This window comes from Gracilinanus agilis, chromosome 1 (genome assembly GCF_016433145.1).
Source record: "Gracilinanus agilis isolate LMUSP501 chromosome 1, AgileGrace, whole genome shotgun sequence".
In the NCBI taxonomy this organism is placed as follows: domain Eukaryota; kingdom Metazoa; phylum Chordata; class Mammalia; order Didelphimorphia; family Didelphidae; genus Gracilinanus; species Gracilinanus agilis.
The window spans coordinates 800,983,380-801,010,842 of NC_058130.1; the positions used below are offsets into that span (position 1 = coordinate 800,983,380).

Genomic DNA, 27,463 nt, shown 5'->3' on the forward strand with positions numbered 1-27,463 from the left:
GAAGCCCGAGTCTGCGTTCTGCTCGGGACACCCGGCCGGACCTCGGGCTGCCAGCCAGCTGGGGACCCGGTTTGGGTGGCGCCGCAGTAAGGCGGGGCCCGCCCGCAGAGGGGGCGGGGCCTGGAAGAAGATCCAGCCGAGGGCCGAAAGGCGGGGGAGGGGCGGAAAAGGCGGCGGAGAACTCCGTGCAGGGCCCAGGCCGGGACCCACACCCGCCCCACCCGCCTTAGGAGCCGGGATTCCCAACGGCCCGGGCTGGGGCGGGACAGGACCAATAGCAGGAGGGAAGGCCTCTGAGCTCCGGCGGGCCAATGGCGGGGCGCTATTCTGCTTTGGGGCGGGGCGCCTTGGAGCGTCGGGCCAATGGGCTGCGCGCTGCGGCGGGGCGCCCGGCCAATGGCGGGAGGGAATTCCTCTCCGCAGCGCTCCCGGGCGGAGCATCGGACCAATGGGCGGCCAGCCTGAGCCCCGCGGCCAGTTTGAACCTGGTGGGCAGCGGAGGAGGCCGGAGGAGGAGGAGGCCGGGGGGCGCGGGCTCTCCGCGGGCAGGCCAGCAGGCGAGGCGGGGAAACTGAGGCCTGGCCACGTGGTGCCCCGCGGGGGGCTGACCGCCCAAAGCCCCACCCCCTTCCTCGCCCCAAGGGTGCCCTGAGCTGTGGTGAAGGGGGGCGGCGCAGCCCGGGGCAGCGGGAGGCCGAGCGGGCCATGAGCTCCGTGTGGCCGGGGCTGCCGGGGGCCAGAGGCCGCGGGAGCCACCAGATGCTGACCGAGGAGGAGTCCGGGAGCCCCCGCCCGAGGAAGCCGCTGGCCAGCTCCCTGGACACGCTGTGTGCCCGCCTGAGCCGACGCCTGCCCCTGGCAGCCCTCGATGCCAACTTCCAGGACGGGCCCTCCTGGGAGCCCCTGGGAAGCCCGGAGAGCGCCCGGGGGCCCCTCGGATCGGCGGCCCAGGTACCCGGCGCGGTGGGCGAGGGGAGGCGGGGCCCGCGGTCCCTGGTGGTGCGCGCGGAGGGCAGCCGCCGGGGCTGACGGGGCTCGGGTGTCCGTTACAGAGATTCCGGCGATCCCGCCAGGCTGCCGCCGCCCCCACAGAGAGCCCCCCGCCCAGGCGGAGGAGGGGGAGGAGCGCCCAGCTGGCGGGGGCCACCCCTGCGGCCTCCCAGGGCTCCGGCCTGAGAAGACTGTCCAGGTGGCTCGCCAGGGACCCCCTGCAGCCCCTGCGGAGGCGCTCCCAGCGGGAAGCAGCCCTCCGCAGCCCCTACGCCTCCCCGGCTCCTCTCTGCTCCCCGAGGCAAGCATGGCGCTCCCCTGGGGCTGGGGCTGGGGCTGGGGCTGGGGGGGGCCCGGGGTCCCGGGTGCCTGCACGAGGGCGGCTCCCCCTGACTTTTCCTTGCTCTGGCCAGAGGTGGGGGCTGCCGGGAGCAGGAGGACGAGGAGGAGGAGGAGGAGGAGGGCCCCGAGGCGGCCTCTGTGGCCTCCGGGATCCGGCAGCTGGAGCATCTCTCGCAGGCCTTCGATGAGGCCATCTCCATGGAGGAGAGGTGAGCGCTGGGCCGGGAGGGGCCGCCGGGCCTGGGCGGGAGGGCTCCGGCCCGGCGCTGGGGCTGACCGGGCCTCCCCCCCCCCTCCTATTTCTCGGCTCAGTGGCGCGACTGTTTCTCTCCTTCCAAACTGAAGAGGGGGCGAGGGCAGAGCAGGTAAAGAAGGGCCCCGCCCCACCCCCGGCCTCCCAGGCCAGCATGCCGGCCCCCTCCCGGCCTGAACCGTCCTTGGGCCCCTGCAGGAAGCACGCCAGGACCCAGTACCGCGGCCTCATGATCCGGAACCTGAGGGCCGCGCGCCAGGCCGAGAGGCTCCCCTGGGCTTCTGGATGGAGGCGTGCCAGGCGCCTGGGCGGGCCCTGACCGCGCCATGCTGTGCCCCCCCACTCTGCCTCCCCCCAGCCCCAGCCCCAGCCCCAGCCCCAGCCCCGGTGGCCTGACCCCGCCGACCTCCCTAAAGAAGGGGCTTCCGCAGAGCCGGCCCTGCCCAGACTTTGTCTATTAAAAGCTTCCTTCCAAGCAAGGGTCCGCCCCGGCCTCCCGTCCCTTCTTTCCGACCGGCTCCCACAGCCAGCACAGCGACGGGAAGGACCCAGGCCGCCCCCGCCCCCCGCTGCGCCACGGCCGGGCAGGAGCACCGAGTCTGAGAGACGGCAAAGGCAAGGCAGGTTTTTATTTGTGACACGCCAGAGAGGCAAAGGCTGCCCCCCCCCCCCCGGGAGAGCCCGTGGGAGCCTCTCGCACCCGCCTCTGCCCCGGGTACAAGGCCAAAGGAACCGCACTGACCAACGATAGTGGGAACGACACAGAGCTCACGAGACGGCAAACACTGGTGGAGGGTCCCTGGGCGGGCGCGGCCGCCTTCCTCTGCCCCGTGCCCGCAGGGCCCCGTCACCCGCTGCTCACCTCCCCGAGACCTGCGGAGATTGAGGTCTCTGAGGAAGGGGGTGGGGCGGGCCCCAGGGACCCCGAGAGTCTCAGGAGTGAGGAGGGGGGGACGAGGCGGGACGCCAGGAAGGGCAAAGCAGATGCTGTGTGCCAGGGGGCAGGTTCAGCACGTCTGGAAATGCGCGAGCGGCCTCCTCCCTCGGCCTCTGCCCCCGGCCCGGAATCGCTGGGTGCTGCCTGGCAGGAGGCGGCTCTCCCACAAAAAGGTTCAAGTGAGACCCTTCCCTGGAACAGGCAGCTCCGGGAGCCCCACACACAGCCCGAGAGCTGAAGGCCCGGCTGGCCCCCTCGCTGGGAGCTCTGGCCTCTTTGCCCGGCTCCCAGAGGGCCGTTGGCACCCGAACTCCACACGCCCGCCCCAAGCTCTGCTCCAAAAGCTAAGCCCAGAAGGCTTTGCTGCCGGCCGAGAGGCTCAGGGACCGCCGGCGCCCCCTGACCCCTTGGCACTGAGGTTGGCACCAAACCTGCCAGCGGGGGCCCTGCCCCCGGGACCTCGAGAAGTCCCTCTCGTCTGCCCAGGAGCCACGGCGGCCAGACCCGGCCCCCAAGGGGAAGGGCACCGGGGGCAAGGCTGCTGCCCAGGCCAGGAAGCCTGCGGAGCCAGTCAAGAAGGCGGGGGCAGAGGGCAGCCGGGCCGGGGGCGCCGCCACAACAAGCGTCCACGGGGACTGGCGGGAGGGCACCGAGCGGGCGTCAGCAGCGAGCGCTCAATCAATCAAGGTCTGTTGGCTGGCTGACTGACGGACGGAGGGCGGACGGCTGCCCACAGAGGTAGACGAGAGACAAGAGTCGCACCGAGCTCACCACACCGAGGCGGGGTGGCTCCTCCACGGAGGGCTGGGCCAGAGGGAAGCCCCCATCCCAGCTGGGGATCCAAGAAGGGACCCAGGAAGCGCCTGGGCCTGGGTCTGGGCCGCCCCTCCCCGACCCAAGTCCCGCCCGGGCAGGCCCGAGCTGGAGCCGGCCAGACGTCAGACGGGAGGGGGAGGCTGGCCGCAGCCTGGGCCTCCTGCGCTCGGGGCCACAAAGCAGCTGGGTAAACCGAGTGAGGGGCAGCGAGAGGCTCCCTTGGGGGAGGGCCGCGGGCGGAGGCCGCTCGCACCCCTGACTGTCCTGGGCTCCTCCCCCGCGCGCTCAGCCACCCGACCACCAGCCGTGGCAGGGGGCCCACGGAGGACGGGCAGGGGGAGCAGAGAGCCGACCCCTGAAAACGGGGCCGGAGGGAGCTCAGAGGCCCCCGTCCTGACGGGAACCGGCCGATCCAGGCTCTGCAGTCAGAGGGCCTCGTTTTACAGATGAGGGAGCTGAGGCCGGGGAGGCAGCCAGGCCGCTCGCCACACGGGGCCTGGCCGGGGACAGCACCATCAGCCCCGGCCCGAGGGCAGGGGGGACCGAGACGGTGACCGACATGGCGCCTCTGAAGGCCTCTCCATGGGAACTGGCACTGCCAGCCGCCCACGTCTCCCTGCCCAGGATCTGGCGAGGCCCCGGGGCCCGAGGATGGGGCACCCCCAGCCGCCACACCCCTCCTTCCCAGGGCCACATGCCCTGTGCCCACCGTGGCTTCATGCCCTCCCGACCCACACCCCCGAGGGCCACGGGACACGGATGGCGCCCGTGTGCAGGGCTCTGGCCACGGCCTCTCTGGGGGGCGTTTCTGGACAGACACAGGGAGGGGAACAAAGAAGAAAAACTCCTTGTGTTGGGAGAAGGCGGACCAACCCCTGAGCCACCCCCCTCCTCCATCGCCTCCTCCAGGCAGGCCTCCCGCTGGGGGAGGCAGCCCCAGACCACAGCTCGCCGCCTCAGGGCATCGACTCAAACTTGGCGGGGCCGCCCCGGGCCCAGCCCGCCGGGGGAGGCCGCTCGTGGTCCTTGTCCGACTCCGGCTGGCTCTGGGCCCGCTCGGGCTTCGGGGCGGCCGCCGGCGGGTCGGGCTGCTGGACGGACATGGTCCGGCGCAGGTGGTTCCTCTTCCTCAGGAACTCGGGCTGCGAGTGGAGGCCGAAGCTGCCTTTGCGCAGGATCACGCGAGAGTTGTTCTTCTTGGGCCGGGCCCGGTGGCTGGACTCGAGCAGAGCCAGGTGGGCCGCGTAGCCCTCGCTGAGGAACTGGGGAAACGGAGAGGCTCAGCGGGCGCCCGGCAGCCCCAGCGGCCCCCTCCCGGCCCCCTCCCGGCCCTCCCGGTACCTGGCACTGGTGCTGGTACTTCTTGTTGGGGCGGCCCACGATGAAGATCTGCGACGGCGGCAGGCCCAGCGCGCTGTACACCGAGATGTCCTTCATGGAGCCGTAGGCGGCGCTCACCTTGATGAAGCACTGGGGGCGGCACGGGGGGCGCTCAGGGGGCCGAGGCCAGCCCGCGCCCACCCGCCCCCTGCCCCACCTCAGCCTGGGCTCCGCTGACTCGGGGGCCGCCCCCCTCAGGCCCTTGGCAAAGGCCACCTCCAGGGTTAGGGTCCCTCCTCAGCCCCCCGCGCCCCACCTCCTGCACCAGGTTCCGCAGGAAGATGGCCTTCTGCCGCAGGGGGTCGTGCACCAGCCCGTCGGAGAAGAAGATCATGCCTTGCGGAAAGTTGTGCTGGGCCAGCCAGGACACCACCCGCTGCTTCTGCAGGTCCGGCCGCCCGGTGATGTAGAGGATCAGGAAGCCCAGGTCCTGCCAGTGCCTGAGGATGCCGGGACAGATGAGGCGGCGCCCATCGTCGGCGTCTCCCTCGCACCCACCCAACCCCGCCGGAGAGGCCGCGAGGAGACGAGCCACGAGGGGCTTCGCCTGCCGACACCCACCCGGGCCTCGTGGCCGTCTAGACGGGGCCACGTCGGTGTAGGAAGAGGCAGCACGCGTGGGCAGGACAAGCCGCTCAAGAAAGATGGCGGCGCCGGCCACAGGGCGGCCGGAGAGGGCCGGAGAAAAGGCTCCGAAGGAACCAAAGCCCGGACGAGCCATGGAGAAGACGGCAGGGCGGGAGAGCCCGCCCGAGCTCAGGAAGCCCCCAAACCAGAAGTGGGCGTCGGGCTGTAGAAGCCCCCAAGAGCCAGCTTTCAGGCCAGCCCTCGGCGTCCCCCCAGGCTGCCGGGGACATGGGTGTGCGCTTTGGTAAAAGCGTCCACCAAGGGGGAGCCCCCTGGGCACGAGACAGCCCTGAAGCACACTGTCAAATGAGGGGGGCCCAGAAGAGTCTGTGCGTCTGTCTGGCTGACGTGCAGCTGGCCCAGGAGTTCGCCATGGTGGGGAGGAAGGAGGAAGGAGGGGGAGGGGGAGGGGGAGAGAGAGAAATGTTCGCAGGACACAGTGTGGGCGATGTTGATGCCATAAAATGAAAAGGTTTCCCATAAACAAAGCCAATGCAGCCAAAATGAGAAAGAAAGCAGGAGATGAGGGGAATTTCTAGCCAGTTTCTCAGCCAAAGGCCTCGTTTCTCAGAGAGAGACAGACGGACAGATGGACGGGGGGTGGGGGGGGGGAGTCCCTTATAAAAGGGGGGCTGGGTCACAGGGCTGAACAGGCAGAAGCTCTCACCACCACCCATCTGGTCAAAAGAAGGAAATGCGCCAATGGCTTGAGAAACGCCCCCCAGAACAATGCGAGCCTCGTCCGGGCACGCTGGCCAAAAGGATGAAGAGGGACTATGATGGGGGCTGCCGCGGGGCTGCCCAGGAACGGGCGTGACCACAGCCGAGCGCGGTTCGGGCCGTCGCCGAGGGCTCCGACAGCGCTGCCGGGTCCAGATCCAAGAGGCGGAAGAAGAGGGGAAAGGGCGAGCGGCCCCCCCAGAGGATCCCAGCGGCCCCTTCTGGCTGGCAAGAGTTAGGCACGGAGGGGAGGCGGCTCTAGGGAAGGGGGGGCGAGCGGGACGAGCCCCAGAGAAGCCTGGAAGACGTCCACAAGCGGATGCGGATGTGGAGTGAAGCGAGCGCGACCGACGGCCCCAGGGACGCCTGAGCCCTGCTGGCCGGCCGAGGCCTCGGGATGGACGGGCTTTCTTTAACTCTCCCCCTGCCCTCTCGGAATCGGTGCCGTGTGCGGTTCCGAGACAGAAGAGCCATCAGGACCGGACGATGGGGGTGAAGTGACTTGGCCAGGGTCACCCCGCTAGGAAGTGTCTGAGGTCACATCAGAACTCGGGGCCCCCCCATCTAGGCCTGGATCTGTCCACTGAACCCCCCCTTCCCCCAGAGGCCTTCTGGAAACAACGTGGCCAGTGTGGCGTGGGCTTGGCGTGGCTGCCTTCTCCGTGGATGGAGGAGGGGAGAAGGGAGAGAACGTGGAACTGAAAACATTTCCAAAATACCCCCCCACACGCACAGCCACTCTCCCAGCCCGTGGCTGAGCCTCCTGGCGGTTCCACTAAGCAGAGCCCGGCCGGCCCCCAGGCCTAAAACACGCCCCTCCTTGGCTCCCCCCACTTCCAGGTGAAATCCCGCCTCCTACAGGAAGCCTGCTCGGCTTCCCCTCCCGTTCAAGCCTCCCTCCAGGGGTTCGGGGCGGGTCACCCCACGGGGCAGGGACTGTCCTGCCTTTGTGTGCCCCCAGCCCTTGGCACGGCGCCTGGCACACCGTCACTACCGCTCTGTGCCCAGCCTCCCGGGCACGGGGGACGGAAGGGTCCACAAGGGGGTCCTCACCGCACGACGTCCACGGCTCCCGCTCTGACCTTGGGGTCGCTGCCCATGATGGAGACGCTGGCGGCGAAGGAGCCGTCGATGCTGAACACGACGCACTCCATGCCGCGCGGCAGCACCGTGAGGTAGCTGGTGGCCGCGGTCTGGTCGCCCCTGGAAGGCGGGAGGGAGGCCGGCCCGTGGGCGCTCCGGGACCCCCGGCCCCTCCCCCGCCTCGGCCTGCATCCCAGCCCGCCGCCGGGGGCCGCCTTACCTGACCACCATCTTGACGGGGTAGACCCCGACCCCGAGGCGCTTGGGCCTGGGCACGCTGTACGTGACGCGCCCACTGCTGTTGGTGATCTCCGTGTCCAGGTAGAGCCAGCGCCCCGAGGAGGGCTCCGCCATGACCAGGATGTCCACCTGCGGGGGAACCCGGGACTGAGGCAAGGAAAGCGCCCGGAAGGGAGGTCCGGGGGGCGGCCGGGCCGGCTGGGCAGCGAGAGCTCGAGGAGCCCGGGGCCACTCTGGGGGCTCGGACCGAGCTCCCACCAGATGCTGGGGTTCGGGGAGAGCTGGGACACGCGGGGAGGCAAGCGAACACGGCTGTGGAGTCGAGCCCTGGGTTCGAATCCCATCCCTTCTAGTCAGCGCTTTGGCATCCCTGGCCTCCGTTTCCTCCTCAGGGCCCGGGTCTTGTCCCGCTCTGAACGCAGGAGGCCGGCTGAACCGGCGCGCCGAGACGGGCCGCTTCCCCCCTCCATGCCGGCGGGGTCGTCACCGTGGGGGATGGGCGCGTTTTCAAAGCGTGGATCGACTTAACGGAACTTTTTAGAATTCTGTTATGTCGGGCAGCCCCAGCCTGACTCGGGCTCCCCAGGAAAGGCCCCAAAGGCCGGCTGCTGGGATGGAGAACGGAACTCGGATGGCCTCCCGGGAAGGGCGAAGCGCCGGGGAAGGCCAGCCCCGGGGCCGTGTGCCAAGGGGCCGCGCGGCACCTTCCCGCAGCGCCCGGGCTCTGGCCACGCCGCCCGTGTCCCCCCGCGCTGGGCAGTCTCCGGCCCAACACTAAGCAGGGAGGAGGCGGCCCGGGCCGGCCCGTACTGAGCCCCTACAAACGTGGGGTGCAGACAGGACTCCTGCTCCGCGCCTCGCGGGCGCCGGGGTCCCCTCCCTCAGCCCCCCGGGGCCCGGACGCTACCTTCTCTCCGGTGAGGGCCACCATGTCGAGGGGCCCGTACATGAAGCGCCCCACCAGGACCTGCGGGCCGTCCTCCGCCGCGATCACGTCATTGGCGCGGTGATTGGCCGTCACGTTCTGGAGGGACGGGGCAGCGGCTCGGCCTCCGCGGCGCAGCGTGGGCCGCTTCGCCCCCCCCAGAAGCCCCCCATCCCGTGCCCTCTGGAAGCCCACGCCGTCAGGGGAGGCGGCAGCACCCAGGCCCTGGCTCGCGGAGCCCTCCTGCCAGCCGCCCCAGGGGCCACTCGGGGTGCCGGCCGGGGGAGGAGCGCTCGCAGGCCACAAGGGAGGCTGGCAGAGGCCGGAGGAGGGACGGTCTGGTCGAGGGGCCCCTGGGAGCAGCCCTGGCTGGGCCGCAGAGGGGCCGCCCAGGGGGACGTGGTCGTCCCCTGCCAAGGGAGCCCGGCGGCCTGGGAGAGAGGCCGGGGCAGAGGCGGTGCCGGCCCCGCCGCAGACCTTCCCCCGGTCCCTGTGGCCCCCTCCGGCCGCCCTCACCTACCCTCAGCTTGACCTGCGTCCGCTTGCGCAGCCACTTCTCTCGGGGGCTGGACGGGCTCAGGGCCGAGGGGTCGAGCCCGTCGCTCTCCTTCACGGCGCCGCTGTCGTAGCCCATGACCTGCGGTGGCAGAGCACGCGGGGCCACGTCAGAACCCCGGCCTGTCCCTCCTCTCCCCTGGCCCGGGGTCAGCCGATCCCTCCGAGGCATTTATTGAGCTCCCACTGGGTGCCGGCAGCGTCTGTCCCGGCCCTCTGGCGGCCAGGGGAGCCCCAGGGGCACGGAATGGGGGATTAGCCGCCCCGCCTTACAGAGGAGTAAACTGAGGAAGCCCGGCTCAGGAGGTGACTGGCTTAGGGTCACCTGGGTACTTGGGAGCAGATCCAGGACTTGAACTCGAGGCTCTTCCTGCTGTTCCACATTTACTGATCCTGGGTCTTCCTCCTGCCCTGCTCAGCCACCTGCAGTGGCTCCCCACTGCCTGGCCCTCCGAGTCGTCCTCCCTCATCTGTCCCCCTCTTGCCAGTCCCAGACTCGGAGACTTCAGCCTTCAGCCTTGGCCTCCCTGTCTCCTGCCCTCTCCGTCCGCTCAACACTCGGTGACCCACCCAAGAGCCTGAAGCCAAGGTGGAATGTGGGTGGGGGCCTCTGGGGGCCCCGGAACAGTCACCCCAGGGACAGGGGCTGGCAGAGCCCGCTCCTCACAACTGCCCTGCGAAGAAGGCGCTCCTGTTGTCTCCAATAGACAGAGGAAGAAACTGAGGCAGGGGAGAGCGGCGAGGGATTCACACAGGCTCCCACTGCCACGGAGGGCCTGAGGCAGAATTTGAACTCGAGCCCCGACCCTGTCTCTCAATTTCCTAGCTGGACCTTGGCCTGGGGGTTCCCTCTGGATGCAGACGAAGCGTCGGGTGGAGGAGAATGGACCGTCCTCCCTCCCTGTCCTCCCTCCCTGTCCTGGTGGGGGAGGCTCTGCCTCTAGAACCGGAGGGGAAGGTCCCCCAAGCCAATCCCTGCATCTTGGCAGCCTCAGTTTCCACATCTGTAAAGCAGAGGTCTGGCGAGATGACTTCTGAACTTGCTCCTCACCATGACTTGAGATCTGGGGGTCTCGGAGGGAAGGGCCCTTCTCTCTGCTCCTGCCTCATCCTGGGGGGTACCCAGAGAAAGGGGGGAGAAGAGCTCGGACCCCCCGGGAGGGCACATCCCCAAAGGAGCTGGAAATGGGCCGCGTCCCTCCAGACACCCACAGCGGGCGCTGCCAGCCTTTTTCCCAATAAGAAGGGGTCTGGGGGCTGCAGAGTGAGCCGGGAGGGGGCAGTGAGGGGCCTCGGGGAGGCGGGATCTTGGTGTCCAGGCTGAGGTGGGGGCTCTCCTGTCCCGTCTCTCCTACAGCCCCGGCGGCAGGCCGCGGTTCGTCCCAAGCGCACCACGCAGCGTGCAGAGAAATGGAACAGGGTTCCTTCCCGGACGAGGCCCCAGGGCCGGGGGCGGCGGGGCTCCTCCTCGGCTCGGCCCTTCCATGGGAGCCAGCGAGCGGAGGCGGAGTCGGAGGGGCCTCTTCTTGGGGCCTCTCTGAGGACCTCCAGCTGCGCCCCGCGCGTGTGGGCCTCGAGCTCCCGCCCTCTGGCCAGGCAGAAGCCCCAGCGCCTCCCCACGCTCCTGGCCGAGGGCTCCTGGCTGAGGGCGCCTGGCCGAGGGCTCCTGGCCGAGGGCTCCTGGCCGAGGGCTCCTGGCCGAGGGCTCCTGGCCGAGGGCCGTCGCTGCGTCGCCGTCCTGGTTGGCGGCTTCTACCCTCCCGCCGCCTCCTCCTCTGGGCCGAGGCCTAACCTGGCAGGAGCCGCACCCTTCAGCCCATCTGCGCTCCGCAGCGCCCTGGACGTGTCCTCACCGAAGGCCGCCGTCCAAGGCGGGGATTCCTCTGTCATAGCTACCCACGAGGCAGGGCCCCCTCCAAATTCCTCTCTGGGGCTTCCTAACCGGGTGATCCCAGTCAAGCCACCGAAGCCCCGTTTGCCTGTTTTCTCATGACGCCGTCTGTAAAAGGGGGATAAAAATAGCCCCTCCCTCCCTCCCCGGGTTCTTCTGAGATCATGCTTGTCATGTGCTTAGCGTGTGCCTCGAGCGTTGCCGTTCAGTCATTCAACCCTTTCGGGGGTTTCTTGGCGGAGATGCTGGAGTCGCTGGCCATTTGCTTCTCCGGCTTGCTTGACAGATGTGGAAACTGAGGCAAACTGGGTGAAGGGACGTGCCCAGGGTCACCCAGGCAGCAAGTGGCTGAGGCTAGATTTGAACCCAGGAAAATGAATCTTCCAGACTCCAGGCCTGGCGCTCCATCTACTGCCCCATCTAGCCGAACCTGCTACAGAGCCGGTACTCTAACCGGTAGCTTTGTCCGCCCAAGGACCCAGAAAGCTGGGGCTTCGCTTGCCTCCCCGGGCTGCCTCAGTTTCCCCACCTGTTAAAGAAAGGTCCCTCCTGCTGGAAGAATTCATCCTCTCTCATCTAATTCCACATCCAGGCGGGATCCCAAGAGCCCCCCCAGAGGGCCCCTCCCAGCAAAGAGGGCCCCGAGCCCACTCTCCACGGAGGCCGCCTCCGCTGGGAAGCCGAAGCTGAGGTCCTGGAGCGCGCTCGGAGCCCTGGGAAGGTGGCCTCGGGGAGACGCCTGCGCACACGGGAGGCCACAAAGAAGGGAGCCAGAAAGCCCCTCTGACTGTGAGGCGAAAGGAGACCCCGAAGAGCCAGAGACGGCCCCCTCGGGGTCCCAAAGAGCTCGCCGGTGATGGACAGACAGGACAGACAGAACGTCTCCCGCCTTCGAGCGCAGGCGCCCCCCGAGGAGCAGCCCGAGGAAGCAGCTGGCAGCCGGTACCTGTCTCAGGATGAAGGCCACCACGTCCGTGGACTCCCAGTAGCTGGCGTGGAAGAGATGGGGGAGGGCCACGGTGGGGAAGGCCGTGAGCACGTCAGGACAGTAGAGCTCGTAGTCCAGCCGCTTGGCTCCCCACCACTTGGTGGTAACTGCAGAAACAGGGGAGGGGCGCGGTGTCCACACTGGGGGGCCGCGCCGGGGCTCCGTCCCTCGTCTCCCTGCCCTGTGGGAGGGGCTGAGCTCCCACCCGAGAGGTCTGCGGCCAGGCTGGGAACACAGGTGGGAGCCAGGACGAGGCTCACCAGAGCCCGGGGGGGGCCATGCCAGGAAGGCCCGTGAGCAGCCCTGAGCTCCTCCTAAAGAGCATCCGCCAAGCCAGAGGGGCCGTGTGTGCGTGCGTGTGCATGTGTGTGTGCGTGTGCATGCGTGCGTGTGCATGCGTGTGTGTGTGTGTGTGCGCGTGTGTGTGCGCGCAGAGGGGAGCTCCCCAGTCTCAGGGCCTGGCAGAATCGGGGCCCTCCCTTCAGCCCGCTCGCTCCTGGGGGCGCAGGTCCAGAGGGGGCTGCCCCGCCCGCCCCTCGCTCTGGGTCGGCATCTGAGCGCTCCCAGCCCGGATCTGCGGGGAGCTTCCCCAGGGCTGGGCCTCGAGCCTGGGCCCCATCTGCCGCTTGGTCTGCCGGGACCGAGCCGGCCTGCCCAGACTTCTGCTCGCCAGCTGCTCTTCTTCAGCCTCGGGGGTGCCGGGGCTTCCTACATCGGTTCAAAGGGCCGAATGTCGGCTCCCTCTTCCTCCACCCTCAGCATCTGGCCAGCCGGATGGACGGATGGAGGGCCCGAGTGGGGCCTGTCCCGGATCCCGGCACCCAGCCTCGGAGCCCCCCCACTCACTGTGGGCCATGCTGGCCGACGGGAGGCTCTCACTGGACCCAGAGCTCTCGCTGTTGGCGCTGCCCACGCTGAGTCTCCTTCCGAGCCTCGGGCCCTCAGGAGGCAGGAGGGCCAGGGCCGGGGCATCCGGGGACGCCGGGCTGTCAGCCAGGCCGCCCTCCAGGAACAGGGCGCTGTGGGCCTGCAGAGTGTCCTCTAGACGGGGAGAAGAGCAGGCCGGTGAGCGGGCGGCCCACCCCCAGGCCGGGCGGCCCCAAGACCTCGTCTTCCCTGCTTCCCCGGCGACTGACCAGCCTGCCGGAGGCCTAGCTCGGTTCAGCTCCGCAACCTATTAAGCACCTGCTGTATGGCATGTGCTAGGACGCTCTCCTGAGCAGCCAGGAGGCATGAAGGTCTGAGGGCTCGAGTGCGGGCAGCCCCGAGCTACGCCTAAAGACTGTCTGCTAAGATGAAGGGAGACCCCCCAAAATTCAGTCCTTGCCTCTGAGGAACTGCCTTTCCACAGGGAACAACACCCGAAGGTGAGCGAACACAGAACAGAAAGAACAGGGGAGCGAGGGCTTCCGGGAGGCAGAGGCCCTCAGCCGCCCAGAGAGCAAGGCTGGCCTGGCCCACCCAGTCCAGTCAAGGGGAACGGCGTGCCCGATGGGAAGGGCCTCACGAAGCACAAGGGGCAAGGAGGCAGGACAGGAGCAGACCCATTTCTTCAGACATTTCCTAGCTACGTGACCCTGGGCAAGTCACTGAACCCTGACTGTCTAGGCCTTCCCACCTCTGTCTTAGAAGAGAGAGAGACAGAGGGGGAGAGAGCACGTTTCCCAGGAGAAAGGGCGTCCTCGAGGCTGCTCGTGCATTTAGGGCGGTCGGGTAGGAAACGGATGAGCTATGTCACCTCTCAAACTCAAATCAAGTCCTGACAGGGGCTGGACAGTCCCAGCACGTTGTTTCCCTCCCCCGGAGGCCCCCGTATCGGCTGTGCCGTGGACTGCCTGAACCAACTGACCTTGGAGACTCGGTGAAGCTCTACAGCGTGTCAAAGAAGGCAAGTGTGTGGCCAGAGTTCAAGCCAGGCCGGGCCTAACCCGGGGCTAACCCGGGCCTAACCTGGGCCTAGACCCTGGGAAGGGCCCTTCTGTGATCCCAAGCTGCTCTCCCAGCTCTCGCCTGGGCCAAGCTGGCCACCGCCCAGGAGCAGGAACGGCCGCCCCGCCCGGTGGGGTGACGGTGTTCCCGGGGACTTTCCCCAGATCATGCTGGCTGAAGGTATGTGTCCCACAGCCCTGGGCCGGCGGGCACCCTGGCCCCTAGCTGGACCCCCTCCCCGTGCCATCTGTCGGCCCTGAGGGCAATTGGGTACCCAGGGCACCAGGTGGGGAGGTGGGTACCTAGAAGCAGAGACTGCCCATCGCCCAGCGGGAACCTCTGGTAGCGCGGCACGCTGACGGGGGGCAGCAGGTGGAAATTCCTCTCCAGCAGGGGCTCCAGCCGGGAGGCCGAGGGGTCAGCCGCGTGGAAGAAGCTGTAGACCTGGTTGCAGGCGGGCCGTACCTGGAAGCCTGCAGGGGGAGGCGGGAGACGTGGGGCACCGTCCGGGGGAGAAGCTTCCCTCCGCTGCCGGCCTGCCTTCACACAGCCCGAGGCGCCCCGGCAGGGCGCCTCCCCGCCTTCTCCCTGCCGGACCGAGGCCCAACGTCTCTGCCCACAGCACATGCCGCTGCCTTCCCCTCCCTGGAAGGACCTATGTCAGCCCGGTGCACCGTGATGCCAGCCGGCTCCAGGCTGCCCGTGGGGGGTCGGGGCCCCGGCAGGCTCCCTGGGTTCGAGCTGAGCCCCCTCAGACGGGGGCCCAGGAACGGTGGAGGGCGCGTGTGCCAAAGGGCCCACTGAGGCAGGCGCCTGCTCCAATGGCGGCTTTCTGGGCATCTGGAAAGCCCTCGGCGTGTAGGCCCGAAAGCCTGGCCCGGCAGCTGCTGCGCTCGGCTTTTCCCTCCCTCCCAGGGTTGGCACGGCGGTGTCGTGGCTTCGGAGAAAGGGGGCTCGCAGGGGCGTCGGTTTGTCGGGGAGCCTCGGCGTCCCACAGCGACCCCCAAAGCCCCACCGGGAGAGCAGGAGGAGCGGAGGGCAGGCGGCACCCTTGAGGAAGGAGGGGGTGAGGCTCCGGGGACGGGGCAGCCGTCTGCAAGTGTGTGCACCCAGCCTGCCTTGGCCCGGCTCCAAAGGCTCGAACCCAGAGCAAATGTGGGGCGGGGGGAGGGGCTGAGAGCTGTGGGGAGGCCTAGTGCAGAGAATGAGAGGCCCCAGAGGGCAGTGAGCTCCCCGTCCCTGAAGGGCTTCTTCCGGGCCCAGCATTGGGGGGGCCGCCCTTCCCGCACGGCCTCTGTGTGGCATCTGCGGACTGAGGGAGGGACGCGGCACCCTTGTCTCCCCAAGACTGAGCCGAGCCTCAAAGGGGGCCACACGCACGGCTCTGGAGCTGCCCAGGACCCCGGCGCCGGGGGTCGCCCTTCCACGTGAGCCCGCGGCCGAGCCTTCTCCCCGCCCAGACGCTGCCTCTTGGGCAGCGCGTGGAGGGTTTGTGTCCGAGCTTCCCCCCGAGCCAGGCTGAGGAGGGCTCCGCGGCAGCCCCGTCCTCGTGGGCCCAGCCAGCCTCTGAGCTTGTGGGGGGCCGGCCGAGAGGCTGCAGGGGCGTGTGTGTGTGTGCGTGTGTGTGTGTGCGTGTGTGTGTGTGTGCGTGTGCGACAGGAGGACTGTGTGTGTGTAGGAGAGTAACTCTGAGTGAGAGCGAGTGTGTGTGAGTGTATGTGAACATGTGAGTGTGTGTGTAAAAGTGTGTATGTATGTGTGTGCAATGGGGGGAATGTGTGAGTGTGGGAGCGAGTGTATGTGTGTGTGACGGGGGGACATGGGGGAATGAGTGAGTGTGTGTGAGTGTGTATGAGGCACTGGTGTGGGAGGGATTGGGGGAGTGTGAGTGTGAGTGTGAGTGTGCTCTGAGCTAGGAGAAGCGGGTTGCCCTCGGCCGCTCGTGCACGCGGGCAGCACTCGCATCCTGAGCCAGGCTTCGGGGCCCTCCTTTGCCTCAGCCCACACGTCCACCCTCTCCTCTAGGCCCAGCGAGAAGACTGCTGTCCAGGCTCAGTGGATGGCGAGCCGGGCCAAGAGGCGGGGGCTGGCCTCGGACCCTTCCTAGCAGTGTGACCCTGGGCCAGTCACTGAACCCCAGTCCACGGTCTGCGCTCCGCCCGCTGAGGCCCTGCCAGCACCCCAGCCTCCTCGCTCTCGTCTGCACTGGCCCGTCCCCGCCTCCCTGACTGCCTCTGGGGGCTCCCCGGGGTCTCGAAGGCCAAGTACGGACAGGAGAGCCGGAGTCGGGGCCGGGGCTCCACTCACCATCCAGCCCGGGCAGGACTGTCCTCCGCATGGCCAGAACCAAGCCCAGCGGCGAGCCGAAGAGGAAGAAATCGGAAACGTTGAAGTCGAAGCGGCTCGTGTTGGCCTCGGAGAGCTGCGGGGCGGCCGCGGCGGCGGGCTCGGCCCCGTCCTTCAGGACGCTGGAGTGAATGCTGCGCCGGAGAAGAGAAGCTCGGGGTCAGGGAGGCCCCTGCACCGCCTGCCCCACGAGAGCTGCCTGGTGGCGGCATTCACTGGCCGGGAGGTCCGGACGGAGCCGGGCCATCTGCCCGCCTGGGGGCAGGCCGGGAACGTGGGGGGGGACGAGGGCACAGACTGAGGCCGCATCTGGGCCAGGGCCCGGGACGGCCCAGCCAGCCCATCTGCCCAGTGACCCTGACCTGGGGCTCCCTGAAAGCCAAGAGCCCCGGGGAAGAGGAGGAGGAGGAGGAGGAGGAGGAGGAGGAAGAAGGGGGACAAAGAGGAGGAGGCGGCGGCGAGGGTCACGCGGGGAGATTTCCTCTCCAGGCCGGCCCGGCATCAGGAAGTCAGGAGGTCCGACCTGGCCTCGGTGGCCCAGTGGCCGCAGCGCAGGCTCACCTGGACAAGAAGGTGTGGTGCTGGCTGATGGCGTCGCACTCGTAGCTGGACGAGTCGCTCTGCTTCCGGGGCGGCGCCGCCTTGGGCTCCTCGTCCTCCAGGGTCCCCGAGAGGTCGACGTTGCTCCTACTGAGGCGCGGGGCGTCGGCCAGGCCGCAGTCTTCCTCGGACAGGATCGGGTTGTCCTTGGAGACACGGCGGGAGAGAATGAGGCCCGGAGGGGCCCCCAGCCTTCTCGGCGCCCCCCAGGGATCCGCACTGCCGCCTCGCCCCTCCCGGGACGCTCTGCCCTCCTTCTCGGTTTCTTCTGAACCTGCCCTTCTGTCTGGGAATCGATACTGTGTGCTGGTTCCGAGGCGGAAGGGCAGGAAGGGCCGGGCCGTGGGGGCGAAGTGACTTGCCCAGGGTCACCCAGCTCCAAGTGCCTGAGGCCAGACTGGAACCCAGCCACGGGGCCACCCAGCCGCCCCCCCAGGACAATCTGCCTTTAAAGAGAAGAGCCTGAACGGAAACGATCCCGAACGGTGGCTTTATAGCCTTGCACGCCGCGGGGTCCCTTCCGTGTGGGGATGGCGGGCATGGAGGGGGCCCCGTCGTGGTCCCTCTGCCCGGACCATCGGGCGGCCCCAGAGTCTGCGTCAGAAGCCCCTCCGGCGCCTCTTGGTCTCACGATTTCCCGCAGGAAAAAGGAACCATTTTCACTGCGTTCGGAGCACCCTCCGAGGCCGGCCCCAAGGCAAGACTCCGAGCACACACTGGCCGGGCGGGCCAGACGGATCTGTGTGCCCCGAAATCAGAGGCCCGGGACCCCCCGCACACGCCACACACACACGCACACGGGTAGGGCCAGGAATTGGGCTGCCGGAGGGCCGAAGCTGGTGGGGTGGTCCTGGGGCGGAGGGCACGGGGCGGTGCCTCCGTCTTCATGCCCATCTCCAGGCCCCGCACACACACGCACACGTGTACACACACGCACACGTGTACACACACCTCATTTGTCAGGAGGGATCACCAGCACCCTGGCCTGAGGCGGGGCGCCCCCTGCAGGCTCCCTGAGGCCATTTTGTGGGAAGGGTGGAGGCCGGGGGAGATGGATTCAGACGGGCTCAGAAGTGGGGTCACACGGGGGCAGCTGGGTAGCTCAGTGGATGGAGAGCCGGCCTAGAGCCGGGAGGTCCTGGGTTCCAATCTGGCCTCAGCCACTTCCCAGCTGTGTGACCCTGGGCCAGTCACTCGACCCCACTGCCCAGCCCTTCTGGCTCTCCAATACACGGGATGGACCCTAAGCTGGACGGCGAGGACTGAAAAGACAGGAAGGAGGTCTCTAGGGGAGGGCCTCGGGGATCTGGCCCGGTTCCGGGTCGGGTAAGCTGTTATCCAGGCCCGGCTAGCCGCAGGGCCGGCCACCCGCCCCGTGTGTGCCCGGCACGCAGGCTCTGACGGGCGGCGGTGAAGGGAGCCCAAGGCCGGACGGAGGAGGAAGAGAGGCTGCCCGGCCCTTCCCGGCCCCCCTCACGGGCTCCGCAGAGGGCCGCAGCTCTTAAGGGTCTGAGGCTGGATTGGAACCCGGCTCTCTCAGCCCACAATGTCCAGGCCCGTGACGACGGGCAGAAAGAAGGGGGGCGGAGAAGCCTCGTGACAAGCGGGAGGGCGGCAGAGGCCGAGGTCAGCCACGCCGCCCCTCCCGGCGGACGCCCCCAGGAAGCACTCCCCGTTCCTGGGCCTCATCGGGCCCTCCAGACTCCGGGCTTTGGCCGGTCCGGCCCGAGCGCCGCCCCCGCCCGGCAGGGCCCTACCTGGGTGCTGCTGACGCTCCCCTGCCGGCTGCTGCCGCTCAGGCTGTCCCCCGCCGGGCCGGCGCTGTAGCAGATGGCGTCGAAGCCCAGGATGCCTCCCACGCAGTCCCCGATGAGGCACACCTGGAAGACACGGAGGAGCACGGCTGCGCGGCGGCCCTCGCTCACCCCCAGGCGACGGGGGCTCTCCTGGCCGGATGGGGGGGGGGGGGCCGTCCTCAGCGGAGTCAGGAGAGGCGGCGAGCGAGCGCTTGTGGCCTCCCTCTCGAGCATCCTCCGCCTGCGCCCCGCCCCAGGCCGGCCACGAAGCACGCAGGAAGCTCGCTGCTCCTCGGCCGGGGCGCCGCCTCTCCTGACTCCAGGCCTTTGCCCCAGCTGTGCTCCCTGCTTGGGATGCCCCCCACCCCCACGCCGTACCTCCAGGAGTCCCGGCCAGATCCCGCCTTCTGCGGGAAGCCTTGCCTGGTCCCCCCCCACCCCCGCCTTCCCTCTAGGACACCCCGACGTGTCTCGGCCTGTCTGTGTCCTCTCAGGCTGGTTACTTCGTCTCCACCAGAAACTGGGAACTCCAGGAGGGCCGGCGCCGGAGCCGGCTTCACCGATGCTTGTCTGGCTGACTGACCGGCTGCTGCCTGATGACTCACTGACCGACTGACTGACCGACCGTCTGACCGACTGACTGACTGACTGACTGTCTGACCAACTGACTGATCGATTGATTGACCGACTGCCTGACCGACTGTCTGACCGACCGATTGACTGACCGACTGACTGTCTGACCAACCGGCTGTCTGACTGACTGACTGTCTGACTGACTGACCAACTGACTGACTGACAGCCCAATGACTGACAATCAGCTGACAAACTGCCCCTCTGCCCCCTCCCCCACACCCCCGCACGCCCAGGGGGCACCAGGCAGAGGGAAGGGGGCGCCAGTGGGGAAGCCCGAGATCCCCCTTTAAAGAGTGTCCGAGGCGGCGTCTCTCCCCTGGAGTTCGGGGGCCCCTTTAGCTTTGGACACGGCAGCCCCCATCGGCCCGGGAGCTCCCCGGCGCCGGCACATCGCAGGTGCTTCGTCGGCGCTCGCCTCGTGGCCGAGGAAGGGGGGGATCTCGGGGTCCCTCCCACGAGCCCGTCCGCACTTTCCCTGCTGGGCCCCCGGCGAGGCCCCCCCATCCCTTCCCAGCCCACTGGATGATGCGGAAAGCGGAGGGAGCTCGAGGGAGACGCGCCGCGGCCCCAAAGGTCAGCCCTGCAGACCCCCGTCCGGACGGCCCTCCTACGCAGCCTCCCAGCCATGGCGCCCCGCTCGGCCCGGCTCCTTGTCAAAGCCTCTCGGAGCCTCCCCGTCCCACCGGCACCGGCGGATCCTTCTGGCCTGCCTCGGCCGTTCGCTTCCGGGGGGCCCAGGGCAGGGGCCGTCGCCTCCTCCCCCCACCCCTCCCCCAGCGCCGACAACACTGTCCAGGGCCAGCCCTAGGTCAGGAGCCGAGTTCAAATCCGGCCTCGATGCTCACTAGCGGTGGGGCCCTGGGCGAGTCCCTAACACCCATTTGCCTCCGTTTCCTCATCCTGTAAAAAGCAGGTAGTGGCGAACCACGGCGGCGTTCGTGCCAAGAACTCCCCGAAGGGCCGCACAGCCGAAGCGCCGGTTGTGCTCGGGCCTGGCCGGCACGCCGTGGCTCAGAGGCCGGCCGCTGTGCCCCGGCTCCCTGGCATCAACGCAGGGCCGGGAGAGAGCTGACTGACTGGGGGGCGGCACGACCCAGGCAAAAGCGGGGAGGGGGCACGCGGTAAGGCACGTCGAGGCGCCCAGAAGTAGGCCTGCTTGCCCGGACGGGGGAGCCGGTGGTGTTTCCCTGCAGCAGAGCCTCAGGAGGCCCCGGGCTGTCCTAGAGGGAGGCCAGGCTGCGGGGCCGGCCGAAGGGCAGCAAGAAAGGGGAGCGGCCGAGCCTCGGAGATGCCCCCCCCGGGCAGGGAAGGAGCCGAGAGCAGCCGTCGCCCACCCTCGGGGCCCTCCCCGGCCCTGCTGGGACTGCTCGGACGCGGTCAGAGCGTGACCGGAAGGAGGCCTACGGCCCGGTCACAGGGGCTGGAGCCGTTGGTCCAGGAGGCCGGCCCAGGGTTCGAGGAGCCGCCCCGGGGGAGCCCAAGTCCGTCCCAGCCTCCTCCGGCCTGGGTGCTCGCCTCGTGCCAAGCGTCCCTCCCCCCGGGGTGGCGCAGGCCCTACCTGCCCGCTGAAGCCGATCCCGTCCGGGGACGCGAGGAAGTCGCTGTAGACTCGGTTGGCCCGCGCGATCACCGTGGCGACGGCGTCCTGGTACTGCGGGGAGGAGATGGCGAGCAGGGGCAGCGCGGCCAGGGGCACGTGGTCCTCGCTGCTGCTCAGCCAGTTCTCGTCGTAGCTGTAGGGGTTCAGGCTGGAGGGGGAACAGCACGGCGGGAGGTCAGGGGCGCCGTCCTGGCCGGGGCCCACCCCCGGCTCTGGGGAGGCACAGGGGCCGGAGGGAGGCCGGAGGGAGGCCGGGACGAGGGGGAGGCGAGGCTCCCCGCGGCACGGCCTCCAGAGCCCCGGCAGCTCTGCGGCCAGACGCCTGGGCCTTGGGGACCCCTGGGGCCGCCGGCTCTGTCCGCAGCGCGGGCACTGCCCTTCTGGGCGACGCATGGCCCGAAGTTCTAGGACGAGAGCCAGGCCTTGCTTGTCGGGGGCAGGAGACGAAGGGCTCCCTCGCAAGGCTGAACCAGAGCGTGCACACACACACACACACACAAAGTTGCCGACACACGTGCGTGCAAGGACACACGAGTACACGGACGAGGGGACGCCCTCACCCACACAGGTGTCCCGGCTGCCTGGTTCGGCACGGAGGGGATGCCTCGACCCCGTCCCCTTCTCCGCCACAGAGGAGGGGCCGCCTCCTTCCTGCCCTCAGTGCCCAGAAGCACCAGGACAGGTCTAAAGGCTGGCCCTTCCCGGCTGCCTGGGCCTCAGGGAGGAGGGCCGGTGTCCTGCGGCCGCTCCTTCTCCAGCCCCTTTCCTGGGTCTGCGGGCGTCCACTGGGAGGCTCAGGAAGGTTCATGAGGCACCCCATGGAGCTATAGCCGCGTCCCGCTGTGGCCCTGGGCCTTCCTAGGCACCCTGACTCTGGTCCCTGGGAACCTCTCTCTCACACACACACACACACGCACACACGCACACATGCACACACTATGGACACACAGTGTGATAATGAGATTAAATCTACCTTGCCCATTCTCAACTCTAATCACCAAAAGTGTAAACATCTCCACTTAACTCACAAGTTGGGAGGTCTGTGACCCACGTGTGCTAGAGGGAGTGACGCATCAGAATTGACTGGCTGCCTCCTGGGCCGTCCTAAGGAAAGCATCTGTTGTGATCGGACACGTAAACTAAGAGGAAGGCACAGGAAGTGGCACAAAAGAAGCTCCTTTAAAAGAGAGTTCAGTGAGTTCAGGCTCTCTTCTCTTCTTGCTGTGACTGAAACCTGGAGGAGCGCTGGATGGAACCCTGAGGCCTTGGTGAGGCTGTTCTTAAATCTTTCCTTTGGAATTCCATGTGGTGAATGTAAACACTGAATCTTCCTGGACGTCTCTAAAGGAACTGCTCTTTAAAAAGAAAATCTGTGACTGCAGCTCCTGCTTCATTCATCTCTGGCCCTTCAGCCTCGGGTTCAAGGCCGAGCCCCCTCCAATTGAAGACTAATTAGATCTGCCTGGGTCAAACTAGGGGGCTGGAGCAAATTACCTAGAGCAATGATGGGCAAACTTTTTAAAGAGGGGCGAAAGGAAATGCTCCTCTATCAGTCTGTTTCTAAGGCGACTCTTTCCAAGTTTCATTGTACTGTTTCCTACTCATTGTATTCATCAGATTAGGAATAATGTCACACGGCTGCTAGAACATTTCAGGGGGCCACATCTGGCCCGTGGGCCCTAGTTTGCCCATCACTGACCTAGTGTGTTGGATTACTCGTCCTATCTTATCCTCTCTCTCATTTCCTTATTTCCTCTTCCTCTTCTCATTTGTAAATAAACTTCCAGAAAAGTCATTTTGACTTGAGGTTGTTCTTTAATTGGGGATGGAGGATTATTCAATTCTTTCCCTCTTACAACAGAGCACGCGTAAACGCACACGAGGTCCTCCTGGCACCCTGAGCCCTCCCAGCCTGCCCAGGACCAGCCAAGACTCTACAGCAGGGCATACGCCCACGAGGAAGGGGGGCCCTGACCCCCTCTTTGATCCAGAGAGCCTGGGGGGAGCCCTGCCAACAGGGACCCCCGCAAGCCAACAGAAGCTGCAGCTGGGCACAGACCAGTCCTGGCCCCTTTGGTGGAGATTCCCCCCGACCACGGCCTTTGCTCCCCTTTCCTCTTTGGATTCTCCGGGCCTGCCGAAAGGAACCAGGGCAGAAGGAGGGGGAGGCGCACCCCGTACCCCAGCCGCCTGGCACCTCGTTTGGGTGCAGTATCTGTCTCCTACAGGATGAGGGGGCGCCTCAGCCTCCCCCCAGACAGGACCCCAAAAGCCAGGGACGGACGAGGCAGGGCCCGCGGGCCCCGCTACCTCTGCCGTGCTCGGGCCACAAGGCCGGACGTGGAAGGCTCTGCTCCGTGGGCCTCTGTGGGCCTCGGCGAGTCTGCGTGAACAGGGCGCCCAGCCACTGGCCGAGATGGGGTCTGCTTGGAAAGTGAGATTCGTGCCTGCTGGGTGGAGCTGGGGTGAGAAGGGCGGCCTCCCCAGTCTGGGGGAGAACGCGATGAGATGAGGCTGGAAGGGGAGGCCAGCTCCGGGCACGGAGGGCCGCGAACGCAGGAGGAAGAGTTCCCGGGGCAAAAGGGAGAGCCTGAAGAACCGTCAGCAGGGGGCGCGGGGCGGGTGCTGGACGTGGCGCTGAAGGGCCTGCCCTCTGCGGGAGGGAGAAAGAGGAGCCGGTGCGGGCCTGCAAGGGAAGGTGAAGGCCCTCCGGAGGCAGCCCAGCTGCTCCGCTTTGGGGTCCCGTCAGCCCTGGGGCTGCCTCTGGGCAGAAACAAAAGGAAACTCTTCCCTTCCCTTCTGGAGTCTGTCCTGCGCTAGGCAACGGGGGGCGAGTGCCTCGGCCACGGTCTCAGGGCGAGGACGTGTCTGAGGCCAGATTGGAACCCAGGACCTCCCATCTCTGCGTCTGGCTCTCTACCCACTGGGCTGCCCGGCGGCCCCGAGAATCCCCAGAGGGCAGAGCCAGGAGCAGAGAGGAAGCCGCCGGCCTGCCATCCCCTCTTTATCTAAACACAGGCAGCCCAGAGAGGCAGCAAAGGCCGGGCCTGGGAGCTCTGGGGTGAGACCGCGGCGGAACATCCCAGCCACCATCTCCTTTTCTCTGCCGCCGCCTCTGGGACCCCCGGCCCTGCCATCAAGGCTCGGACCCCCGAGGCGCCCCCCGGGAGACCCGCCTGCTAAAGATGGGCTTCTCTTGGCATCCAGACCTCGCCCGGCCCAGAGCCCCACTGGCCGCTCTCAGAGGGCCCCAGGATGCCCGAGACGTGGCCAGATCTCTGGTGAGGAGGGGAGGAGCTGGAGCCCAGGCAGGGTGACCAGGACTGGCCTTCCTGCTCCTCTTCCTCTTTTTTTCCTCTTCCTCTTCTTCCTCTTCCTTCTCTTTTTCCTTTTCTTCCTCCTCCTCCTCTTCCTCCTCTCCCTCTTCTTCCTTCCCCATCCTCTTCTTTTTCCTCCTCTTCTTCCTTCTCCTTTTCCTCTTCCTCTTCTTCCTCTTCCTCCTCCTCTTCCTCCTCCTCCTCTTCCTCTTCTTCTTCCTCCTCTTCTTCCTCTTCCTCCTCTTCTTCTTCCTCTTCTTTCTTCTTCCTTCTCCTCCTCCTCACTCCTCCTCCTCCCTTGTTCACAAAGGACTATCACCTCTAGTTTGAGGGCTTGTTNTCCTCCTCTTCTTCCTCTTCCTCCTCCTCTTCTTCCTCTTCCTCCTCTTCTTCCTCCTCTTCTTCCTCCTCCTCCTCTTCTTCCTCCTCTTCTTCCTCCTCCTCTTCCTCTTCCTCCTCTTCTTCCTCTTCCTCTTCCTCCTCCTCCCTCCCCCCCTCCCTCTGCCTGCTTGGACCAGCTGTTTGGTCCCCAGGAGTCCCCGGAGCAGAAAGCACTTCAGCCCGTGGCCCCGCCGTGGACTCTCCGTGGAGGGCTTCTGGCCTCGGTGGCTCTTTCTAGCTTTCGCACCCGGGTGGCTGACTGCCGGCTAACTCGCTCATTCGTCCTCTGCTGGGAGGAGAGGCCGGACGCAGACGGCGGGACGAGGGGGCTCTCGGAGAAGAGGCTCCCGACGCCTGGGGGTCTGGGGGGCCGAGCCCAGCCTCTGAGGCTTGGCATTCCCACAGACCGGGAGAGGCCGGGGGGAGGGGAGGAGGCCGTAAGCCAGGACGCCCCAGAGGGCCGCGCGCCGCTCGTCCCTGCACCGTAAGATGTGATGGAACATCCATCGCCAGCGGCTTCTCTTCAGCTCCCCCCACTGATCATTCGCCCGGGCACCGGGCACCACAGCGGGCACCCTGGGGCGATGGGACCAGGGAGGACGGGCGGGCAGGGGCCCAAACCTCCAGGGAGGGCGTCGCTGCCCTCCAGTCGGGGCCTCGGACCTCGTGCCTTGGTCTCCCGGCGCCGGGCCAGGCCGCGGGGAGAGCTGCTTAGGAAGGCCCAGGCAGGCGGGAGGCAGCTCCCGTGGGAGGCTGCAGCAGGCATGGGCCGGCCTCGACCTCCCCCAAGAGGGTGCCCGCCAGGCTCCAGCCGCGGTCCATTCTGCCATCCCCCCGCCGGCCCCCAGGGAGGGCTCCGCAGGCTAACAGGCAGCCGCTCCAGCATCTCCGGGGCCTCCCGAGCCCCAACGGCTCCAGAGCTCTGCTCCGTCGGCTCCGCTGGGACACCCGCCCGTGCCCAGCGGCCCCCCTGCCCCACGGGCACCCGCCACCGTCCCTCCCCAGGGAAGGGCTCCCCAGATCCCTTTCGTTCCTTTCTCGGCCGGCCTGCCTCCGGGTTCCCTCGTGCCCTCCCACAATGCCCGTCTCCCGGCCACTCGGGGACCACAAAGAGCGACGCCCCCGGGGGGACCACGGAGGCTCTGTCCCCCCCATAGAGCCTGTCGCCCACCCTGAGACTGGCAGCAACAGCGTCAGACAGGCCCCGAGGCAGGAGGCCAGCTGCAGGCTGGTACAAAACGGGCACTGCCTGGCCAGGCACCCTCCCGTGCCCGGGGGACCGAGGGGCATCCCTGTGCCAACCCAGCTTACTTGGAAATGAGAGCGAAGGCCTGGGAGCAGATGGCCGGGCAGGGCACAAACTGGGTGAGGACCCGGCCCAGAGCTGCGGGGAAGTGGGCGCGGGTCACCTTCTCCACCACGGAGCTGAAGGTGTGGATGTCGGCCGCCTTGCAGCCCGGGTCGCCGCCGCCCGTGTCCAGGATGTTGCCTCCGTGGAGCACCAGGAGGAGGACGTGGGTTCTACAAGCCCGCTGCTGAGAGGCTGCCTGGAGGAGAGACACTGTGGGTGAGGCGGGCCCGGCCTCCGCTGCCCGCAGGCCTGGGCTAGGAAGCCTTTTGGGGGGGGGGTTGTGCCAGGCCAGGGAAAGCTTGGTGGACAAGGAGGACAAGGAGGCCAGACCACAACGTGAAGGAGGGTGAACCAGGCCGGGGCCCAGAGCAGTGGACTCTGTGAAGGGAGGCCAGGAGGCCAGGGGGCGTCGGACGAGGGGCGGGGCTCATGCACCAAGTTAACAAGTTCTGGGTTACCCTAGAAGAAGTGGGGAGCCATAGAAAGTCTGGGTGTAAGGGAGGGGTGATAAATTGGTAGAGCCCATGCTGAGGGGCCTCAGCGGGCACCCAGGCCAATGCCTTCCTTTTACAAAAAAGGAAACAGAGGCCTGGCCGGGTTGACTAGCTTGGGCATGGGTACACGGGGAGTAAAGCTCAGAGCTGGATCTGAATCCGGGTCCCTCTGACTCCTCAACTGGACCTGATCGCAGAAGGCTCATTTTGGTCGCTGGGAAGCGACGGATTCGAGGTGGCGGAGTGGGAAGACGGGCCTGTGGGGGGCCATGCTAGGAGCCTGGGTAAAAGAATGGGGTGAACCAGGGCTGGGGCTCGGGGCTGAGGAAGACAGACGCTCCGGGGGATAAAGGCTCAGTGCCCGGAGAGCCGGGACCCCGGGGAGAGCCCACACATCGCCCCGCCTGCATCGAACAGGGGCCTCTGCCGGGACCCTCCGAGGGATGCCCGGAGCCCCCTGAGCTGCCTCTCCCTCCTCTTTCCTCGTCCTCCTGGCCACAGGGAGCTGCTGGGCTGCTGGTTCCAGCCAGGCTCCCCTTGCCAGGCCCATTTCTGGCCCACGAGGCTGTGCCAGCCGCCTGCCGCCCTCTCCTCACGGTGCCGGGCTTGGCAGGGCCGGACGGATGACGCCCCCTTTGCTGGGCCTGCCCGCGTGTGTCCGCCCCTCCCTTCAGCCCCGGGCCCTTCGCCATCTCTCGGGGCCTTTCTGCCGGGGCGCCCCCTCCCCGTCGGCCCCGGGTCTCCCTGCAGAAGGCCCAGAGCCGGGCGCCAGGGGCCGGCGCTTCCCCCATCTGGCCATCTGGGAAATGGGGTCCGGCGGAGCCCAGCTCGGGAGGGGAAGAGCGTGGAAGACGGGGGAACGCCCCTGCCCCAAGCGCGCCTCCGGAGCGGGCATTCGGGGGGCATCGGGGAGGGGCTGCGGAGGGCACCCACCTCGGGGTCTTCCTGGATCTCGATGCTGCCCTGAGCAGGAAACTTCTGTCTTCTCAGAGAGACTCGGTACAGCTCGCCTGCGGGGGGGACGGCGGAGGACGGTCAGCCCCCTCAGGGGGGCCGCAGCGATCTGGGGGTGCTGGGGGGAGGGGCTTCCAGCAGGCCGGAGAGCGCTGAATCGGCCGCCCCAGGCTCTGCGCCCCACCGGCTGCCCGGCCACTCCGGCCTCCTCGTCTGCTCGCCCGAGGCCCAGAGAGGAGGCCGGCCGCAGAGGGGCCCCCCGAGCCACCCCCGCGCCAGCTCCTCTCCGGGGGAGCCCCCACCCCGGCCCCCCCC

The 27,463-nt window shown here is 67.9% G+C and overlaps 2 protein-coding genes across 2 annotated transcripts in view; one reads left to right on the top strand and one right to left on the bottom strand.

Annotated features, from left to right (window-relative positions):
- The first annotated feature begins 533 nt into the window (after nt 1–533).
- On the top strand, nt 534–2,043 carry PIMREG (PICALM interacting mitotic regulator). Its single transcript, XM_044658965.1, has 4 exons — nt 534–951; nt 1,053–1,291; nt 1,404–1,541; nt 1,784–2,043. The coding sequence occupies exons 1-4, from the start codon at nt 706–708 to the stop codon at nt 1,902–1,904; spliced, it is 744 nt and encodes a 247-aa protein (XP_044514900.1). The 5' UTR covers nt 534–705; the 3' UTR covers nt 1,905–2,043.
- A 153-nt stretch (nt 2,044–2,196) lies between these two features.
- PITPNM3 (PITPNM family member 3) overlaps nt 2,197–27,463 on the bottom strand; it is a 46,457-nt gene continuing 21,190 nt past the window's right edge. The window contains exons 6-21 of the mRNA XM_044656742.1: nt 27,128–27,204; nt 25,661–25,896; nt 20,610–20,799; nt 18,380–18,502; nt 16,584–16,768; nt 15,984–16,156; nt 13,979–14,149; nt 12,594–12,788; nt 11,706–11,854; nt 8,834–8,950; nt 8,296–8,412; nt 7,369–7,517; nt 7,119–7,268; nt 4,975–5,158; nt 4,680–4,808; nt 2,197–4,600 (exon numbers count right to left, since the gene is read on the bottom strand). Of these exons, the coding sequence (XP_044512677.1) occupies nt 4,295–4,600; nt 4,680–4,808; nt 4,975–5,158; nt 7,119–7,268; nt 7,369–7,517; nt 8,296–8,412; nt 8,834–8,950; nt 11,706–11,854; nt 12,594–12,788; nt 13,979–14,149; nt 15,984–16,156; nt 16,584–16,768; nt 18,380–18,502; nt 20,610–20,799; nt 25,661–25,896; nt 27,128–27,204 (2,651 nt within the window). The 3' untranslated portion in view covers nt 2,197–4,294. The remainder of the gene's footprint in view (nt 4,601–4,679; nt 4,809–4,974; nt 5,159–7,118; nt 7,269–7,368; nt 7,518–8,295; nt 8,413–8,833; nt 8,951–11,705; nt 11,855–12,593; nt 12,789–13,978; nt 14,150–15,983; nt 16,157–16,583; nt 16,769–18,379; nt 18,503–20,609; nt 20,800–25,660; nt 25,897–27,127; nt 27,205–27,463) is intronic.

Bases quoted from the DNA above. Each gene is read 5' to 3' on its own strand.
- PIMREG (XM_044658965.1), top strand. From the start codon at position 706: ATGAGCTCCGTGTGGCCGGGGCTGCCGGGGGCCAGAGGCCGCGGGAGC. The intron at 952-1,052 runs GTACCCGGCGCG...TGTCCGTTACAG, and splicing joins CCCTCGGATCGGCGGCCCAG to AGATTCCGGCGATCCCGCCA. The intron at 1,542-1,783 runs GTGAGCGCTGGG...GGGCCCCTGCAG, and splicing joins GCCATCTCCATGGAGGAGAG to GAAGCACGCCAGGACCCAGT.